We start from the raw sequence: 22,943 nt of genomic DNA, 5'->3' as shown, positions 1-22,943 counted from the left end.
TATTTTAAATTTGGTGCTTTTCCGACATTTTCATTCAGTAAAATTTAAAAAAAAAAATTAAAAAAAAAAAAAAATAAAAAATATGGCGTTTGTGTGCGAAACAACTTTGAAGTGACGAATCGTTAATTCTGTTAGCGAAAGCCTTTTCCGTCAAATTAGTTGTAACCCTCCTACTAAAAAATTTCAACATTGAGTTATTATTTGGTATTATAACCTCCTTCAAAAGCTCCATATAACGCCAACGTCCATTTTTAGGTATTTTGAAGGTCCTGACCACTTTTTTCATATTTTAAGCTTCGAACATTCCAGGTTTTGGAATATCAATTATAAACGGTATCTCAGCAAACAATGGTATGCCGACAATTCTACTCAAGTTTTTTGTTAACTCAAAGCCCGACCTTTAGTATTTTGGGTTAAATATTTACAGTTATTGTCACAAACTCCATATAACGTTATCTCCAAATTTTAGGGATTTTTTGGACAAATGTTACGGCCATAATTTTATTTTTTTTATTGAAGAGGGTATGTAATATTCGTCACGTCCAACTTGAACAATATTTTCGATGCTTGTTGAACCGCATTTACACTGCCTTTAAATTAAATACATTGTTATTTTTCATAAGATAATAAAAACGAACATTTTTCATGTAAATGTTGTTACCACCCCATCCCATGCGATGTTCGCATGTAATTGAAATTATATGATAAATAGCATTATGATTCGCAAAAGAAAGAAATTACTTTTGTAATTTGTAATAAAAGAAATTAGGAAAGATGTATTACATATTTGCAAATGTTAATGAACTTTGGGATATCTACCAGCTAATTTAAAAGCTTGCATAGCACAAGAAATTCGAAAGCATGGCAGGTATGTTACATATATAAACCATAGTCAATTCAATTGATTAGGAAGTACGTGCTTACAATAGAGGAACATACAAAACTAGAGGAAGAAAGAACCAGTCTTATTTTTATGAACCTCTTTGAATTTAAAATTTATTGCAAATATTAATAAAATCATTGAACTAGGACTTCAGAACCCTTAAGGTCAATGTTCAACGCCAGACTCTTTGTATTCCCTAAGTCTACCCATCATGTGACAGGTATCCAAACAATCCAAATTAAGCTACCCATTTCTATGATACGAAAAATTTGTTTCATTAATTATGGAAATGTACGTAGTGTCGCTCTGAAGTGAGCGACTGAGTGATACGAATGTGGCCACAACATACCTACATAGCATACATATGCACATACGAATATGACAATAAATGGATTACTCTGCCCATGTATGTTCGTTGCCTTCTCGGAATGAAATATTACTGGTGGCCAAGTATTTTCGGTAAATTGAAAAAAGAAGAAACATAAAAATATATATTTAAACATAATTAATCATGTTACTTTGCAAACAGACGACGACGATGACGATGACGATGACGACGACAGACAGACACACATCTACATAACATGTGGACTAGACCATTTGGTTGGTTGGTTGGTCGGAACGTGGGTTATTTATACACTGAAGAAATGTTATCTTTATGGTAATGGACATTAAATGGACAATCATTTTTCTGGGAGCTCATTATTCTATGTGGCTGGAAGATGGTTAGACAAATGTTAGCCATGTTATGACCTGGTGTACATTTATAACAATATCATTAAATGAATTGAAGTGGTTAACGTTATAGACCACAAGTTTTAGGTAAATATTGAAGTAAATTTGATAAATAAAAAATTATAATGTGTGCTGTGGAAAATTTATAAAACAATCTGCTCGTAATATAAATATATACGAAGATAAAATGAAGTTCAAGCTAATAAAAAATAGGAAATCATTGCTTACGTGCTCTTGTAACGCGTTTAAAATATCCTAGTTCTTTTCTGATTTTTATACCCTCAGCCACATGGCTAGAGAGGGTGTTTATGATTTGATACGGTCAAAACGTGCCTCATCGAAATAAAGGTGTTAGACCCTAGGTCTCATTGGACAAAAACCGTTTCAGGATATTTGGAGTCGATCTAGCGATGTCCGTCCGTCAGTCTGGCTGGCTGGTGCGCACGATTTATCGGAGGCAGTATTCGATTGGTACATCGTAATATTATTATCATACTTGGATCGAGTTCGGAGATGGCCAATATCGGTCCACCCCTTCTGGTACCTCCACCACAAAATATCAACATTTTCAAAAAATATTTAACTTTACAAAAAGAGAAAGGATAATCCAGGTATTCGCGCACGATAACTCTCGCAGCGTGCATCCGATTTGGACCAAACTTGGTACATCGTAATATTATTATCAAACTTAGATCGATTTCGGTGATGGGCATTACCGGTCCACTCATTCTGGTCGGTATTTTCAAAAACAAAAAAAAACAGAAAGAGAAAGGATAATCCGATTTTGCTCCAGCGTTCCAAATCCTAATATTGGACTATATCGGTCCACTCCATCTAGTACATCCACCTCAAAGTGTCAAAATTTTGAATAATTATAACTCTAATAAAATGTGATGTAAGAGTCCAATTGTCTTCAAATTACACGCATCACAATACTATCATTAACTCATTGTCTGGTGTGAAGATGAAATATATCGGTCGACTCCTTCTGTAATCCCCCCCCCCAGAAAGGTTAAAAATTAACATGGAAGAGATCGGACCATTCCCTCTGGTATCTCCTCCACAAAGGACAAAGGGTCAATGTTTTGAATAACCAAAACGATTTTAAAATCCGAAATAAGCTCCCAGTTCTCTTCATATTTTACACATCCCATTATTTCTACACACACAAGATCTGCTGTGAAGATGGAACATATCGGTCTACTCCTTCTGGTATATCCCCCACAAAGGGTCAAAATTTTGAATATCCATGAAGCTCATATAACGCGAAATTAATATCCGATTCCATTCAGACTTGGCACATCTCAATATTTCTAGCAACATGAGATCTTTTATAAAGATGCCCGAGATCGAACCATTTCTTCTGGTACCTCCTCCACATAGAGTTCAAGATTTTGAAAAAAAAACATCCAAATAGAGGAAATAAAGGAAATTCCGCACATCCAAATATTTTTACTAATGCAAGATCTGTTGTGAAGATGATATATATCTGACAACCCCTTCTGGTACCTCACCCATAAAGGGTCACAATTTTAAATACTTTTACCTGTCCTAACTTGTGAAATAAGTCGGCGATTCTTTGCAACTTGCTATATCTAAATATTTCTCTCAACCAGAGACCTGAGACGAATATGAAATTTATGATTTTGCATAAAATTGGATATAACTGTTCGATTTCCCTGTAAATTTGCCCGTGTAAATATTTTTATCTGTATTAAATGAAATACAAAAATAGAATACATCGGTCGACTATATCTGGTACCTCAGGCACATTTTAAAATTTTCTTAAAATTATCAATTATCTTAATATTGTCCAAACCTGACACGTCGCCATATTTATAACATATTTATTTAGATCCGATACGAAATGGACAATATTGGCCCATTCCTTCAGAACTTATTCGAAGAGGGTCAAAATCAATGCGAAGTAGAATGATATCCAAAAATAGTCTTCATATTTCTCACAGTGTCGTTTAAAAAAGGAAGTGCCTGCCAAAAATAAGTACCACATTTGCTGTGTTCCACTGTTTGAACAACTAATGTTCTGAATAAGACCACTTGTTATGGGTCTTTTTGGTTTCAAGTGTAACATAGGAAAAATTTTATGGAGAAGTTACTCAATGCTGATGATAAGGATGTTATGAATTTAATGATTCTACAACAGTGCTTTGCCTCTGGTGATGAGTTAATATTATTTAAATTTACCAGGTTGAACCTTTATTACAAAATTATAAATTATTATCATCAGTAGGCACAAAGGCGGACAGACTGATAGATGATGTACACAAACGATGCTCGTAAAACACCACTCTGTGACCACGGACAACAATATCCATTATTCATTTCAAAATTTATTCATTCACACACACAGCCAGACACTCATCTATGCCAATATATCCAGCAATTGGCATCTCCTGTTTTAAGAGGTCTATATTTAAACAAATCACTTTCAATGAATCTTTCCCGGTGTTTTATTGCTCGTTGAGAGGGTGGTGGTGGGTTGGATCGGGATGAGCTGGCATGGGTAAGTGCTTGTCTGTGGCCGTTGTTTGTTATGTTACGCCAGTAGACAGACACACAGCCGAAATGGTTTAGGGACGGAGAGACCCCCCCCCCCGTTTCAAAGTGTGTGTGTGCTTAAATTGATTTAATTTGCCAGTCTACCAGCCAGTCAGTCGGCCAGCCAGCCAACCAACCAGCCAGCATGATAAGCTATATATGGTCATGTCTATGGCTATGTATCGGGAAAATGCTATAATTTTTTTCTTCTTCGTTCCGTAGCGCCATAATCGTTAAATTGGTAACATGTGCATTAAATGCTTGAATGATTTTTCGATTTCCAATCAAACTTTTAATTCGTATTTTTAGAATAAAATTTTTAATGAACTTTTGGCATAGTTCAAAGTACTTTTATTAGGCAAAGTGCTCTAAAAATATACGGCCTGACTGATTGGATAGAAGTGGAATTTTTGATGTCATTAGAAATTTTGAAATTCTATATTTTGTGGAAAAAGGAAATGAGAGTCACGGAAAAATTGGCGTAATAAATATTTTTCTTTGCAAAAATAATTCTTTCATGAATTTTTGGAAGCTTTAGCAGATATTTATTCCCTAGATATCCATAATAAAATAATTATGGAGAAAAATTACATTTGAACTCAATCGCAACAATTGCTTGTATTAATTTCCTTAAATTGCTATTTGCAATAATTAATTTTGTCCAACATTGTCATGCATCGAATCACCCCACACACTTGAAGCAATTATCTCTCTTCGATTAAATGATTATGGTTTGACTGAGGATACTATCTTTTCATTTGGAATTTAACTACAGCTTCCTAATAAATGCAGCTACCCCGAGTAGATAATACCAGAGGTGAACCATTTGATTGGCATTGAGCGTATAATTTAATATTTTATTATTGGTGTCTGTGTCCAGCCACAAAAGACACTTCCAGTGAACCCATCTTCAGTTTATTTATTCATGCAGTGTTCCTTTGAGGCTATTTGCTATTCCGAGATAGCCATTAAATGGTTATGTAATCATCAATCTATGAGTACGTGATATCTAATTATAGAAGGTAGCGAGTGAATGCTTCATGATGATGATGATGGGCAGTAATGCCACATATTCGTAGAACGCAAACGTTATGTAGAAGAATAATTGGTCGATGAGTGCAATCATAAGATAAGTATTCCACACACACACACTCACTGCCACACAAAGCAGATCAATGACATAGGACATGCCTCTGCAATAGAATTTGTTTACTGAGCAGGTAATTTTAAGGGTTGTATTACAGATTAAGAAATTAAGAGATTTTAATTACGTAATATCCTGACGAAATTTTCAATCAATTTGAAACTTTAATCCGTTGATAAGAAGAGCATTACCAAAATATTTTGCTATAATTTGGAAGAAAATTATTCTTAGGTCATAGAACATTTTAAATTAATAATCAGTAAGGAAAGATAAAAGTCCATTAGGGATATTTAGTAGAGGCAACTGTGGCAAATAAAGGTATTAACTATTGACAGGTATTTAGGTATTAATTGGGATTTATTGCTTTAAACCGATTTAAATTTGAAGTAGGTTAAAACTTACCTATAAAAAGCTATATCTAAATCGATTTGACCTACATATGTTGTATTTGGCCTCTCGAATCAAATAGCATTGCTATGGAGTGTCATGTTACCACTTTCAGAAAGATCAGATGAAACAACATAATTAGACAAATGTATTGTATACATTAAATATAGAGAATTATATGTATCCAAATCTGAACCGATCGCGACAAAACTTGGCAAAGGTATTTTTAGGATGTACCTAACATCTTGTACTAAAAATCTTTGATATGGAGTGTATAACATGTAATCGGATGAAACTTATATATGGGAGATATAGACATACATGATCCTAGGCTAGCCATATGTGCGTAATACATGCATTTGGTCCTCAATAAACCTGAAATCCGTCGAATTTATATGGGAGCTACATCAAATCTGCACAAATTTCAATAGTGTTCTTTGGACCAAACAAAAAACCTGAATAGAGGGGCGGACAGGTATAAATCGAATGTAAAATGTAATTCTATGGAGGTCATTAAAAGATATTATGGGTCTATCTCGATTCCTTTTGCAAGCTACAAAGAACTGCACAAAGACAGAATACCCTGTACCACAGTGTGGTCTCGGTTATAAAAAGTTAAAAGGGAAAAAGAAGAAAAAGAAAATGCACGAAGTAACTGCACGGGTTCCACGGAATCTCAATTTAAAAATTTCCAAAAATGTTGAAAAGGTGAGATCATGAACCCTCTTTTTAGATTACTTTGCGATGTAAACGTTCAAAACGATGCGTTTCTTCTATTTTAGCTCTATTTTCATTTTCTACTGAATTCTGTCATTGCCATTTTTGCAAACGGTATTCACTTTTCCTGATAGGCGTGGTCAGGATAACAGGATTACAATAGGTCGTTATCTTCGATTCCTCCCCAATATTGATGCCAATGTGTCCAAAAATTTTCTCATTTTTTTACAAATGTTTTGAATATGGTTTAATATCGTATTTTAGTATGCCACATTGCTTTTCTAAATTATTAGGATTTTTTAAAGGTATCCTTAACTTATCAACATTGGTCTGTATAAAAATTCCTACTATCGAAAAGGCACTGCCGTTTATTGTTGTCATGTGTCTAGTCTGTACAGAAATTTCAAATTAACAATAAATCATTGGACATTACAAATAACATCCAATTATAAATGGGTAATTACAGATATATAGACAAATGGCAAAAGCATATAGCGTCGCATAAACCCAGCAAACAAAGTATTTGCCTCGAATTTGTTTATCGTATATTTCCTTCTCTCTCGCAGGATTTGAAAAACAAGAAAATATGAGGTGACACCAGTAGCGGGATTCTTTTAATAATTTTTTGAGTTACCAAAAGATGTAACTAAAATAATATGCAAAATTATGAATAAGGAGACTGAAGGACTTAGCGATTATTTTTTGTTTCGGTCGCTTACTTGCCAAAAATGTTCGTCAATTACCGTAATTATAAACTATTCAATTTTACAGATTTTTGTCGGTTACTCAAAATATGAGTACAGGAATGGAAAATTAAAAAATTGAAATAGTACTAAAAATTTACTTTCTGTTTTTTATTTATAAATTAAATACTTTCTTCTATTCTGTCAAAAAATACGACGGGAAGAAAAATACGTCCCTTCGATCTACAAGGGTCTTTCTTAGGTCTACCATATGAAAAATACCTCTTTAATGTCTTTTGACTTTAATTATCTATATAAAACACCTGGTAAATTTTCTACCTATCTAGAAGGACCTTCACATATAACAGTTCTCCTGAAGCTTTAAATCTATAGAAGAAGAGAGAATTTTTTGTTTTCTAGGTATGGAAAAAGTATCGTATATCGGATGGTATAGGTTCTGTTATAGGGGGTAGTACCCATTACGAACTCCAAATACTAAATATGAAACAAATCCGATGAAAAGTGTGAGACAAATTATCAGAAAACCCGAATAACTAGGCATTAATTATATGGAGTATATACCAAAATTAGGACCTATATAGAATTTTCCTGAAGGATACCTTGTCATACTAGAAACACAAATTCCCAATTCACATCATATTCGGTTTAAGACTTTGACAGAAACACTTTAATGTCCAGTGCCAAAAATCCTGCAGAGCTAAAATAAATTTTAGTAAAATTTTGTCCCCCTACTTCATTTCGTTCGGAAGCTAGACTGATTTCCAAATACGGACAGATTCTCTGCTGATAGAGATTATATATACTTTGATGTGTCTTAAATGCTATGTCGAGGCGTTACAAACGGAATGACAAACTTAATATACCCTCCATAGTATTGTGGAGGGTATAAGAATAGGCCAAAACATATACTCGCAAGATCGAGTACGAGTAAAAGTCGATTTTTCTCGAGAATTCTTAAATACCGGAAATCGATTGATAGTTAAATATGCTACCAATTTTACAGAGATATTCATGACATGTCAGTGTGAATTTGGTTTTTTAGTTTTAATTCAAATACTACCACGCCGTACAAGGGTTTAAATTAATGGTTTTAAATAGATAAGAAGTTCATTTTAGTGGTTCTATCTTGTACAATTTTGAGAATGAATGGAAAAGACATTAAAAGGCTTTCTTTCGCGTTTCGGAGATTAAACATAGCAGCCACTCCATATATGTGCTTCAATCAAAAAAGTTTGATGGGTACATACCTGCACGTGAGTAGATATATATAATTCTTAAAACTATCCAGAAATGGTTGGAATTTTTAATTTAAATCGAAGTGAAAACAAAAAAAAATATTGTTACCGGCTTGTTGCCAATGCGCTATACACTGAACGACAAGTGACCACCACAAATGCGACTCATCGCCAGTCGAATAATAGACAACAAACTGTGATGCCATAACCCATTGATGGCTGTTTGATTGGAGCGTCAAATGTAACGGTCAAATGACTGCGGCTCACATTGGCAAACTCGTGCCACAGTCAGCAATCCAATACCGATGGAATGAGTCATCCCCCCGACAGTGACAGTAAGCCGAGTAACATGACAATCGAAATAAAATGACCATGAAAATTATAAAAAGTAGCATTTGAACTATGAAAACAGTATTTAAAAGCATTAGATGAAATTATAGACATGTATATCTAGGCATTATACAATTGGAAAATAAAGGCAAATAAGCTTTTAATTCTTAATATCTGATTTTAATATTGCAAAAGCACTAAAAGATGACTAAGGACTTTGGCAATACCGTACCGATCCTAAAGAGGTATATATTCTTGACAACGGTTATGTTAAGAACTTCAATTGATGTCCCTGCAGCAGGTTAAGTTAAAATTTAAGAACCAACGTTGCAATTAATTTCTAATGAAGAAAAACTAAATAAGCAATTTCAATATACATGCACATATACATGTGAGTCTGACGAGAGATCGGTGAAATATATTTTAGTTTTCTGAAATTAAAACTGACACGACATTTACCATTATTTTCAATTGAATTTAATTCGTTTCGATGAATGCAAACGACAAAATGCCATCATCGCCATTTGATACTACTGTGATGCTGCTATAAGTAAAATTCGACTTTCAGACTTCCCAATACCTACAGTCGATTACTCAAAAGCCGAGTTAGTTATCTCTAATTTATATCTCACACATGAAGTATAGCAGTAACGTCTCCAGCTAGAGACTCCTGCTGACATATCAGGGGAAGTTTTTGAGTTCCTTAAATATCAGCATTGAATATGTTCGAAAAATTCGATATTTCGATGGATCACATTTCTCAAGATGAAACCAAAATTTACGTGTGGTCACAATCTCCACAACGACTTTTCCATATTTGACCTATTGACGAATTTATTTTTTATTTTAAATCCTAAACTTCATAAATCAATATGGATGATCCGCAATATCATATTATGATTTCGATCTATCAATTTTGTCCAATAAGTTTAAATCTATTTTCGACCCAAAGTAATTTCGATCCGCGTATTTGCTTCTCTCTTCTCTCAAAATATGAGAGACTATTTATGGGGTGAAAATTAAAACCTTCAAATGGTAGTCAAAATTTACTTCGTGGAAAAATATGGTATTTCGATTTATACATTTTCTTCTGTTGATAAGAGACAGTTAATCAGCAAGTGCACTCATCCAAATGAAAAAGAGCTCTTTGTCTCTAATTACACTCAAAATACGTTTACCTTTAAAAGATCTCCGGAAGCCCATCTATTTATGGAAATGTAATTTAAAGGTATTCTACTATTCCGGTGGTAATGAAACTTAAAAATGGTCTCAAATCAAAAATCGTTTAGAAACCGTAGTCAAATTTTCCAGACCTTCGAAAAACCCACTCGAATTACTTCAAAGAGTGAAACTCACTCGAATTCGAACGAAAGCGCTCCTGGGAGCAGAAAAAATCGAGCAAACTTAATATTTTGATGTCGCTCGAATATGAGCGAGCCAATTTTACTCGTTTTTCGGTGGGAGTAAAATTAATTGAAAATCGAGCAGTTTCTACTTTTGCCGAACACACTTTCAGGTTTTGTCCTGCCGTCGTTGTATTTCTACGTATTTGTATTTTTCTGTACAATATCCCCCCTCTTCTACATTACACACCAATATATAAATTATGTGAGGTTTCACACATACAAATCAAAAGACAAAATATTTTTTTATACTCGTGACAACGAGTAAACTCTTGCTCTATTATGAGCCATTTTGCTCCCGATCTTATGGTTCAAACATGTATGACTCGGGAGTGCTCCCACACAAAACAAAAGAGTAAAACTACCAATCGTCGGTCAGTCCTGCTCGAGGGAAAGTTTTGCTTAAGGGTGAAAATTAATATATCTGTGCTTTGAATTTTACTGCAGGAAAATGTAGATTTTTCAACTTTTAAACTTTTATCATTGAAACTCTAGTCTCGTATCACTGACTTGTTTAGGAAGTTATTGTGACCCTTTGACCATAATAACAACAGATTTTGTGTTAGTAAAAATATTGGAAACTGTGGGGTTTGAAAAGAATCAGGTGCTTATTTCGCATTAAATGAGAGATATAATTAGGGTAACGCCTTGTGGGGGAGGTACTTGATGGAGTGGAGCGATATTGTTCATTTTCGCACCTGTCCTTTTTATTTCCGATATTGTCCATCTCCGAACTCGATCTAGGGTTGATAATAATATTACGATGTACCAAGTTTGGATCAAATCGGATGCTCCCTTCGGGAGTTTTCGAGCGCACAAGCTAGCCAGGCAGACGGACGGACAAACCTACATCAATTCAAAATGTCCTGAAACGGACTTGGTCCAAAGAGATGGTGCAAAAGCTTTATTTCGATGAGTCACGTTTTAGCAGCATCAAATGATATATGACTGAAGGAGGTTGTGGTATCAATTTTAATTTCCTTTCAACAATTCTAAAATTTTAATTTCAGAGTTTTCAGAAAAAAAAAGAACAGAATTCTGTCCGAAAATTCAGTCTAGGATTTTTCATTTTTTTTTTTCATGGGCAAGATGTTGGTAGGAAAAATAAATAAAAATTCAAAACTATAAATCCATTTTGTGGATATTTGAGATTCCGTATAAATACAACGAAAAAAAGTACTATTTAAAAATTCAAAAACAATTAAAAAAAAATCGACAATCAATCGAAAGTCGTCTTAATTATACCTAATTATTGATCCATTTCGGTTGCAACTTTGAAACTCTTGTGCAAAATTTGTAACGAAACTTTGATCGACAATTAACTTGGCTTTCGTGCTTACACGAAAATTAACAGAATTTTAGTTTTTTTTTTTTTTAATTAAGTGGAATATTAAACTCAACTTACCAATCAATTGATCTTTGTTTTCGTTTACATTTCCCGGCTGATTGCAGTGCAGAATATCAGAAAGTGACAGCGACGAAGCGATCAATTGACGCTTTTCCTCGAAATTCAGATAATCCATGGAATTGCTGCGCTGTGGAGTGACGGTTATGGTCACGGATTTTTGCATTTTCGCCACCACACACAACTGTTGCTGCTGCTGTTGTTGCTGGTGCTGATCATCTTCGGGATCTTCGGACTCATGATGCGGCATGGCCGAGTTCGAGGATAGAACCAAAGAATTATTATTTGGATTTATGTCCGTGACATTGGCATTGTTCGATGGCGGCTGAAAATGATTGATGTACTGGAATGGTGAATTCTGCGCTATGGCAGCGGAATACGATGGTGGGGGATTTAGGGGAGATGTGGCTTTGATGGTGCCCCCACCACCAACAACACCCCCGCCACCATATGGATGATGGTCATTGGCATTGATGGCTGCCACCAAAGAGGCTAAGTTGTTGCGGCTATTGTTGATGAGATGCGATGCTTGGGAGGTGGGTGGCGATTGGGAAAGCTGTTGATGTTGTTGCTGGAATTTGTGTTGCTGCTGCAACTGGGCCAGCAACTGTTGTTGCTGCTGTTGATATTGTGGTGGTGGCAAGAATTGTTGTTGCTGTTGCGATTGCTGCTCGTTGCCGGCCTGCTGTTGAGCAAAATTTGACGCCGCATTTAATTTATTGCTGCGCATAGACATAGTGCAGCAGAGAACTTATCTTTGGATGGGTGTGGGAAGGAGGTTATGACTCACTCCCACGCACTATACGCTATCACAAACGAATACACACACACACACAAAACCGAAAAAATTAACCACTAATTTGGGGTGTAAATTATTTAATTAGCGTTGTAGTCGTTGTTGTCGACGTCGTCTACGAGTGTCTGTCTGACTGACTGCGTGTTTGTTTTCAATTAAAAATCGGGTCGGGCAATGAAAATACACCAACACGCCGACAAGTGTAGAGTTGATCACATACAACAACAACAAACACGCAAACAATTTCAATTAATTCTCGCGGAATTTGTTACGAATTACGCACACTTTGCGCTGTGATAAGAAGTATCAACAACGAACCGAACACCAGGACGGGCCTGTCTGCCCGCTCGAAGTCAGGTGGCTTTGAAGTGGTTGAGCGCTGCTACTGTTCTCCGCTGTGGCCCTTGACAATTAAACGGCATTTCACTATCTATCGCCGGTAGAGGTTGCTCGGCCAGCCAGCCGGCTGATGAGGTTTCGTTAATCGACGCGGTAGGTGGGGGACGCAGACAGGCAGGCAGAGCTGGCAATGTGATACACTTTGTGTCAATATTTGAAGGGGTATTAAATGGAATTTTCTGCACTTGGCTTAATGGAATTTCTTTGGCTGACGACCACAAAAGTAAGTTGGATTTTGGACGGACGGTTGAGTTTACATTACATTCGACGAGGTGACTGACAGACATTCACTTGACATGTTGTTGTACTGCATAAACGCGGACGCATTTTTTTCTTCACTTTACATAAATATGCACGAAATATTTACGTATACAACTATGATAATAATGGCTAGATATGGCAGCTAGAACTGGTGAAGGGGAGGGAGAAAAATAGAAAAAATATATGTTGTGAGAGTTGTATATAAAGGAGAACATTGCGGGCGGATACCTTTCGAAAATCAACCAAAATCCAAGGAGTTTTATCACACAACTTACAAGTTCGCTTTCAATAAGCGATTCTCGATAAAAATTCACTTATAATCAAAAAATATATAAATTTGTCAATGTTTGTGTAATACTCCCAAATTATAGTGGATTTAATATTTATCTGATGCAGCACAGACGCAGAGTAATATTGGTCGAAAAATAAAATCGTTTAGGTCAAAATCATTTAAAATTTACTATTTAAGTCATGTATAATTTACATACGTATATTCAAAAAATGTTGACATATGCAAAGTTCGGACCTTTACATATTTTTTGTAAAATAAAAAATATTGTTTTTTTTTAAGAAATCAGAAATATTCCGTTAGTGGTACATATCCTTTCTTTTCTATAATAAGTTAAAAATTTAATAATTTTAATCGGTAATAATGACATATTTTGCTTATTACCATTTGAGCCGTGGTCGGCCACACCCACCCTGGGCGCAGACCCCTCTCTCCAAGTCACCAGGAATAAAACAACAAAGACCAAATGCCAAAGCTGTTTTCATTTCCTCCTTCAGTTGATTTGAAAGAATGAATGCAGCTTGCATATCTGACAAGTTTAATTCTTGATGTTTGTTGTTGCTGTTGTTGCTGTGTGTGTTGCTTCGTCGCTGTCACATGTTGTCCATGAAAACCACCGAACAGAACACGGAAGACAACAATAACACAACAATTAAAAGAGACCATACATACACACACACAGACAGCAAAATGCATGGACGAACAATGAGCAAAACAAAGAATAAAACACTCAATTGTTCTTTACAACTTCCCATCAATTTAATCATCGTCTTTTGATTCTCATTCACAGCGGATTTAAGTACCAACTGTGTATAGTAATGTCTTCAGGTCCTCTCAAGCAACCTCTCCCCATTCTTCCTCCTTTAGCCTTGCCTTCCACGACAATTCTAATTGTGACCCGTCATTCATTTAGGGGTCTTTCAAGTGGTTGTATTGTGTTTGTGTTTGATGACGTCTGTTTTCAGGGACGGCAATGTAAATTGGGGTGGGGCGGTGGTGGAGATAGAAGAAATGTCTAACAATCCCCCCAAACCAAGTCCACATGTTTAAGGAGTATCTCTTCTTTCTCTTGTTCCCGAATAACAATTCACTAGGGGTGCCAATTTTAAAAATGATTCCCAGAAAAATCGGGAACTATATGAAATTTAGAAAGATTTAAGATTTAACAAAATGGAGGGCAATTGCCCTATTACACAAAGTAAAAAGCAATGAGAGTGGCTGATGGTGGAATGTTCTATAACTTTTTGGCCAGATATATTGAAAAAGTTTTCTCTTATTGCAAAGTAGTCAGCAATCCTCGGTTTTTCTTAACCTAACCTAGGTTTTTCTGTGGACAATTTTATTTTATTTTTTATTCCGCTCATAATTTATTTTTTAATGTTTCTTGTGCTCAAAACCGGTATTTTTAAAAAATATAATTTTTTATATATATATACTTCAAAATTGTTTTCTGATTTACTTCGACACTAGTGCTCTCATTTCTCCTTCCCTGTTTGAAAAGGTTTGTCTATCATAAATTGTGGTTAAAACAAGGACAAATAATATGCTTAACATCCAATCAACTGAAAAGCAATATATGTTGGTTATGTATAATTCGCATATACATTTTCCAGATCACTTCAGAATGAACGCTAATAAAATGTTGGATGCAAAAATGAAAAGCATTAGCAAAATATAAGTAAGATAAAACAAAAAAAAAATAATAATAAAATAAAACAATTAAAAAAGCAGCTAAGTCTGGCCTCTAATACCCTCCACCATTTCAAAGGAACATGAAAATTATCCAAAAAATTCCGTCGAAAAATACCGCTCAAGGAAAACCGTTATTTGAGGGATGTACGATTGGTTCTGCATATACTGGGTGAGATGAAAAAACCAACAACCAATTTCAGACCGCTGTCATTTCTAAGCCACTCGTCCGGCAGCTGTTTATTATTATTTCAATGACAGCTCATTATATTGTTTACAAGCATACAAAAGCATTCTGGTGAGAATTTTCCTGAAAAAAAGTTATTCGTGATGGAATTCCGGGGTGATAGCGTGATTTATTTATATTTGGCTGGAAAACCGCAAGAGGCTATCGTTAGAGCACTCCAGCATTTAAATGTGAATAAATCTTTTGTGTCTCGTACCATCGCTCCTTACCGTGATACTAGTAGCGTAGCCCGACGTCAAGGAAGTGGACAAAAGAAAACAATAACATCAGCAGAAATGGTTCGAAAAGTAAAGAAGCGACTTGATCGACGTCGCAGTGACCGAAAAATGGCTCGTGAGCTGAACAAATCGCAATATTGCATTCGGCAGATATTGAAAAATGAGCTCGGGGTAAACCCATTGAAATTCCAAAAAGTGCAAGGACTTACACAGCAACTGAAAGAAAATATACTCAAAAGAGCTAAAAAGTTGCTTTGCTTGGCCGAAAGTGGTGAACTGCCGAATTTGGTTTTCTCCGATGAGAAAACATTCGTTGTCCAGTAGTTTGTAAAGCTGAAAATGTGCACCTTCGGTTGGTCACCAGAACTCAAGCGCCGGCCATGGTGATGGTTTGGGCTGCCATAACAGCCGATGGTCGCTATCCACTCGTGGCATCAGAATAAATGTCGAATATTATCGCGAAAATATTCTGGAGGGTGTATTAAAGCCTAGGGCACGCAAAGATTTTGGCAGCAACCTTGGGCCTTCCAACAGGACTCAGCACTATCGTACTTAGCACGCACCACTCAAGAATGGTTACAAAATGAGGTTCCTCGCTTCATTTCCAGAGCACAATAGCGACCAAAATCTACGGATACCAATCCTTCGGACTTATGTGTCTGGAGTATTTTGGAAAACAAGGTTGGCACTAAGAAATACCAAGGTGTCGATCACCTCAAGCAAGCGCTTCGCCGGGAATAATTCGTGCCAAAGGTGACCAATACGAATCTAAACTTAATCTAAAATTGATGCTATTTCCGACATTTTTGCTCATTTAATAAAATTTAAAAAAAAAAATGTAAAAATTATGGCGTTCGACTTTGTTGCAGTTTTTTTTATCTCACCCTGTATAACTAAATAGTCAAATCCAGAAGTTATGTATCAGTCCGAAAACTTCTGAAACATTCCAAATGACTTCTGATATAAAAAATTACAATTTTTGAGTAAATTGTATAAAACAATTCATTTTGTTTTTTTTTTTAAGAAAAGCATCATACTTTGGTCGCCAAAGAACTTCATGCAAACACCTCAAACGTCATTCCCAACTTGGCACTCCTACTTCTGCCTCATCCAGCTCTCCTAATTTCAATTCAAGCAAAATGGTTGCATTTCTTTGTCTACATTTTTTTCAAACATTTATCAATTCTATTCTGTTCGTTTCGAGTACAATTTAAATTGCTTCTCTTGAGCTATCGCGTATGTCTGTCTTAGTTTTCTTGTTTGTCAATTTCTTACTGAGAGCCTTCGTTGTCTCTGTTTGACGTTGTCATTGTCTTCTTGGATGCTGTCACTTGGTGCGAGGCCTAGTCTGTCTCTTCTCATGCCAGTGGTTTGGTCGTTGGCTGCTCAATTGCCTTGGTTTCACATTTGGCGCAGACGACGACGGCGATGACGACCGTCATCTGTTGTGCTAGGCTTTTCGTTTGTTATGTTTGTTGTTGTTCTTCTTTCGATCCATTTACGGGATTTTGGTTTTGCAATAAAACCGAATGTGTGGTGTAGGCGATCGACAGACAGAGAGTATGAGAAGCAATTGGGGTAGGTGGGGGGTTGCAGGAGAACGACAAAGTGCCATGCAGCATATGAAACATTTAAGTTAATGATACTTCATATTAAATGTGTGTTAAATGGTAATGTCAAAAAATGCTGGGGGATTGTGGGAGAGACAGGGAGAGAGAGAGAGAGAGCGCGAGGAGGAGTGGTGATAATTTTCAATGATACTCAAGTCGTGCGGTTGCCTGACACCTCACTTCTATGATTCGGTTTTTGTTCACGCCACATTTAGAAGGAAAACGGGAAATACCTAATTCGTTTCAATTAAAGATGAACTGGGAGGGAAAGGCGAGTAGGGAATAATTTAATGAGAAATAATTGAAAATATATTTGCGGTTCTCATTCAATGTTTTCCAAGAAAAAAAGAGAAGATGATTTTAAAAATCGTTGACTAGAATTTGTATATGCTCGAAGTTTAACAGATGTGGAATATTAAATGAGAAGTTGCATTTCTATGCATTACAACTTCCGATTTGAGAATTATAAAACGACGACGAACAGGAAACTACCCAATTTTAGTATTAATTTAAGATCCTTTAAATCCATGTAGTTACTTTGACCAGTACATTTATCCTGACACACAGTAAATTGTCTAAATTTTGTTGTATTTTCCCCTTACTAATATTATTTTTATGGCCCACATCTTCAATGGCCCTTTTTGCCCAATTATCCTGCATTAAACATAATGTCCCCAAAATGATGTTGAAGAATTCATTCAACCCCATAATGGCAATCGCTCACTTTTTGCCCTTTCCCTCACAATCCCTTTTGGTCTTTGGCCCATTAAAAGAAAGTCACATTCCAGACACTTCAAAGGATTAAGTTCTACTTAACATAATTTACTTTCATTGCTGCAGCATTGTTTTATGGCAATTTCGGTCGGTCTTTATGTCCGCATAATTCCATTTGAATTTCATTTCATCTTTTACTCCTTTTCGAGGCAACTGCCCACTTTAGCCTTCCAACAACAGCGGCAGCAGCAAGAAAAAGAAGAAGAAAAACCTCAACATTGCCATACTTGAATTGCATAAAACAAAAGACACCACAAAACAATATAATTTCTTTCTTTCTTTTTTTAATATTAAAAAGTTGTCATGTAAAAAAAAGAATAGGGAGAAGAAGAAAAACTACGGTTTTCCATTTTCATCTCAGTTCCAGTAGAGATTTTTCAACGGGTTGGTGGATGCCTACGAAAACTTATAACGAAACAAATAAAAAACACAGCCGAGGGTGCTCTTCAGCAACTCAATGACTATATTTTCAGTGAGTGGTGGTTTTCTAGTGGTCCTGTATCTCAGTCATGTGTAAGTTTTTCATTATCTTAAAGAGCAGCATCCTACCATCCACGACAAAATGGAAAACAACAACAACAGCAATGACGACGACGACGGTCCAAGTTTTATTCTATCCATCCATCCAACATTGTTGACTTCATTGTTTTGTCAGTCATTATACTCGGCTGGGGTAAAAGTACTTATATGCCTATGTAGATATGTACGTATGTATGTATCTGTGAACTAGGCCCTTACAATCCTCCAATCCTCTCTTCAGTCCTTTTCTCCCTTTAGTCCATCCGCTGGTTGTTCCATTGTTTAATTTAAGCAACATTCGCCTAAATGTTGCTTTGTGTTCACATAAAATACCATTATTCCCATCCAGTTCCATTTCCATTCCCAGCCAAGCAACATTGTCCCCCATAAAAGACACAGAACGGCCTATGTCTGTTTAGTTTGCTTTTTTGCTGTAATTCGTAAAAACAAAAAACTTGGAGGGGCATGAGACACTAGTAACCAACCAACGACCAGCCAAAGCTATAAAACGTTAACTCGCTTAGATTTCTGCTGAGAATGTACGGCATACAAATCTGTTTTTGGCATAAGAATGGTCGTTTCATTTCCCTCGTTCTGGCACAAACGGTAATTTGTTTTCTTATAAATAATTTTATACAATTATTTTGGTGTTGTTGTTTTCCCATGGACGATGTTGTAGAGAACGGTTTGTAGAAGAAAAAAGAGGTTTTCTTTTCGAAATTGTTACTTGATTATGAATAAAATTATTTTTCTTTTCAATATTTTAATAAAAAAAATAAAAGAATTAATGAAACGTTAAAAGTGAAATTTTCTATCTCAACGATTTCCAAACAAGTTGAATTTAGTTGTTCTTATAAGTCAAAACTGTTTTTCCATACTTTTTCGCAAATTGGCGACTTTTTCGGTCAGAGATAAAACTCAGGACATGAAGCAAAATTTTATTTTATAATAATAAAATATTTCACATTTTACCATAATTCCCTCTAATGACCTATTTGGAAAAAAAATTAAGATTAAAGTGCACATATATAGACTAGACTAGGGTTAACCAATAGGAGAGGTAAGACATAGGTCAGGATCTAAAATACCCAATATTGGTCCACCCATACATTTGCGTTCCTTACAAAATAATCACAAGTAAAAAAGCTGTTAATTTCGGTCGGGCAAAAGTGTCAATACCCTTCAACATTTGGAAGTAAAATTTAAAAAAAAAAAAATCGAAAACTACCTCTTAAATAAAAACCGTTATATGGGGGATATACGAAGACGTGGACCTGCATACAAAAATGTTTGTCATAGGCTGTAGTAACCATTACGAACTTCAAATACGAAATTTGAAATAATTCCGGTAAATAATGTCTCTAAAATCATGAAAGTACCGAATATCGGGAAGTACCGTTATATGGGTCTATACGAAGACGTGGACCTGCATACAATTTTTTTCATAGCTTGTAGTACCCATTAAGATCTTCCAATAAAAATTTGATATAATTCCAGTAAATAATAGCACTAAAATCATGAAAGTACCGAATATCGGGAGGTACCGTTATATGGGGGCTATACGAAAATGTGGACCGACATGACCCATTTACGAACTTAACCTGCTTACTGGTAAACTATGCATGTATGCAAAATGTTAGCCTTCTATCTCAGTTCGTTCGAAAGATAGCGTGATTACAACAGACAGAAGGACAGACGGACATCGCTAGGTCGCTTTGGAATTTTACGCTGATCCAGAATATATATGTACTTTGTTGGGCCTATTATGAATATTTCGAGGAGTTAAAAACGGAATGACAAAGCTAATATACCCTGCATAGGATGGTGGATGGTATAATAACTCCCTTAAAAGGTTCCATGTCCGATATTCCTAAAATGACTACCTTCCCAAAATCTTTCCCTCTTTTTGGTTCCGGTCCAAAAATGTCGAAAAAAACTCATAAATGTATGTCACATAGAACGAATTGAATATCCGATATACTCCAAACATAACAGCATTGCCACGACAAAAACTAAAAAGGGCTCTGCAAGCGTAGAATTTTTCACCCGCTCTAAGACGATTAAAACATGCTCGCCCTTATTCGAGCGAAACAAAAAAAGAGTTTGCTCGTTCTGTTGTTTTTACTCCCAGGAGTGCTTAGCGGCAAATAGTGATAAACCACGTTAACCCCCTAAAAAGAGTATTCATTACCAAGTGGTCCAATGCTGAAGGAACATATCTGTCGGTACACTGTACGACTGTTTTTTGTAGAATTTGAGTTGGTACCATAAGACTATGCTTTCCAATTTTCGTTTCGTTGACCATATTTTATAATGCTGCGATATAACGGTATATCTGGATTAAATGTATGAAAATTCGTCGCACCTAAAAAATTCAATTATTACATCAGCCTCATATAGCAATTATGTCTGATTGTAGGCGTATTTAATGTTCAGGTCAGGTCCAGTAATTTGATATTTTGAAATCTTAAAACGGCACAAGTTGACCTCGCAAAAATACAGTTTCTGGCATATTTGTTCATGTATCGGTAACCCAAAAAATAAGGCATTCTGAAGCAACCCTATTACGACATTTCCTTGTTTAAGTAAGGTGTACGTAGACTATTAAATGAGAAGTTTCTGATGACGAAAAGTCCTTTCCTTAGTTAAATTACATTAAATCGGTCTGGTTACCCATAACATTTCAGCAAAATGTTATGAAAAAAGAGATATTCGAAATATAAAATTTTAAATTTATGTTTTTGCGTTTGGGTGCTACTCTTATTCTTTTTCCTGTGGTTTATCAGGAGATGTATTTTTTTGGAAAAATATTTAAAGAATTTTAATTTTGCGAAACTCATGCCCAATTGTTTTCTTTATTTTATTAAAATGCTTTTTGTTTATTTTTATGACAGAATTTGTTGGTTTGACAACTTACTTTCGGTTAAATTTTTAATATATAACTGAATATTCTGCTATTTAATATACTTTGGAAATTTAAAGTATACCTCAAAAATTGATTTAAAAGAAATACCTACTTCTTAGTCACCTTTCTGATGGAATTTCGTTCAAAATTAAAAGTTTTTCAGGTTCTGTCCACAACTTTTTGACCTGAATGTCTTTAAAATTAGAGCATGTTTGGTTTGTTAAAAACATTGTCAAGGGGGTTCAACACGAACTACATGTTAAATGAGCTCCACACTACTTACGAGCAGCTATTCCCAACTGTAAATAAAAAATTCTTTATTTAGAACTAAAATTCAAGACAAGAAAATGGGAAATGTATTTGAAAAGACCTTGACCCACTTTGTAAATCAACAAAACCAAAGACTCCCCTTTATTGGTAGTATGAACAGTTTGGCCCCCTTTAAAAAAATATTAAAAGACACAAACATACACATTTCATTTCATTGGCATTACTCAACTTCGAAGCGAAGTTAAACATTTTTGAACCGCCCATTTCATGTCAAAGAATAACCAAATACTTATTTACAAAAAAAAAAAAAAAAATATGTTCACTTCAAAACTTCGCCAAAAATCACAGAAGTTTTTAGAAATTACATATGTGAAATATACAAGGAATTTGTTGGAAGTTAATATGTATTTTTGGCAAGAAATATGCAATCTTATGAATAAATTTCAAGTATGTTCAAATTTACATTGGATTATTGACATAAAGTATATTTAAGACTTCATATAGCATATTGCAAGTTCAATACATGTGTGTTCCATACGGGGACTTTTTGTTTTACCAAAACATTAATTTGTCTTTAAGGCCCACAATATAAAATATCGCTGAAATGTGAAATATACAACTGTACCAATTGGAAATATTTGAAATTCATACTGAAGAATACGAGATTTTATACAAGATAAAAAAACGAAATATAGAAGCTAGACGCCTATTATATATTAATACTATAATTGTTCACAAGAAGTCAAAATAATACATATTGGGTGGAAACAAACTAAGAAAAATATATATTTTTTATTTGAAACCATAAAATGTCTCCTTTGGCACAAGTTTTCGATTTTTTGCAGCCAAAATATTTTTTATAGTCGAAAAACAGTAAGAATTACCATAATATACTTTCTGCGGAATTCAACGAGAAATGCTAACATTGAAAATCGTGGCCATCATACTCCTCTCATCTTCACAAAATATATATACATGCTTGTGTGTACATATGTATTTGCCATGTAAATCGTTCGCATATAGACAAACAAAATTTTGCCAAGAGTTGAAAACGAGCAGCTTAGACAATCACACAAAAGGCAACAGCTTCAAGACCATTCTGGGCAGAAAAAAAAAAAACAAAAACAGAAAAAGGAAAACTTAGCCTTGCTAAAGACCCAGCAATGTCGTCGAAGACAAAAGCACACAAAATGCCAATAAACCAATTTAACAACGACACATACCAAAATAAGCTTAAATTACAAAACCAACAAAAAAAACTCCCAAAACCAATGGCAAGAGCCAACATGAAGGATGAAGGCGACAAGGAGATGTGGTAAGGCTATGTCAAGGGAAAGGTTTGAAACGGCGACACACAGCAGACAAAGGAAAGGAAGGAAGCAAGGACGGAAGAACGTAAACGAAAATATATCTAGACATTCAAACAGCCATCGAGCCAGCCATCCAGTTGTATAGGCACAAGCA

General features: G+C 35.3%; 2 protein-coding genes across 6 annotated transcripts in view; one reads left to right on the top strand and one right to left on the bottom strand.

Moving 5' to 3' along the window:
* The window catches only part of LOC101891444 (phosphatase and actin regulator 4), a 408,780-nt gene that overhangs the window by 288,180 nt on the left and 97,657 nt on the right, over positions 1 to 22,943 (bottom strand). For 4 of the 5 annotated variants that reach the window (XM_059119733.1, XM_059119731.1, XM_059119732.1 and 1 more), the window contains exon 2: positions 11,503 to 13,106. The exons of the other annotated variant lie outside the window; for it this stretch is intronic. In XM_059119733.1, coding sequence (XP_058975716.1) covers positions 11,503 to 12,238 — 736 coding nt within the window. In that variant the 5' untranslated portion in view covers positions 12,239 to 13,106. The remainder of the gene's footprint in view (positions 1 to 11,502; positions 13,107 to 22,943) is intronic. 5 annotated transcript variants of the gene reach the window in all.
* LOC101900439 (cuticle protein 16.5) overlaps positions 1 to 22,943 on the top strand; it is a 75,832-nt gene that overhangs the window by 18,647 nt on the left and 34,242 nt on the right. The gene's annotated exons all lie outside the window — the stretch shown is intronic.

This window comes from Musca domestica, unplaced genomic scaffold (assembly GCF_030504385.1).
Source record: "Musca domestica strain aabys unplaced genomic scaffold, Musca_domestica.polishedcontigs.V.1.1 15, whole genome shotgun sequence".
Taxonomy (NCBI): Eukaryota; Metazoa; Arthropoda; class Insecta; order Diptera; family Muscidae; genus Musca; species Musca domestica.
This window is presented reverse-complemented; position numbering and strand designations above follow the sequence as displayed.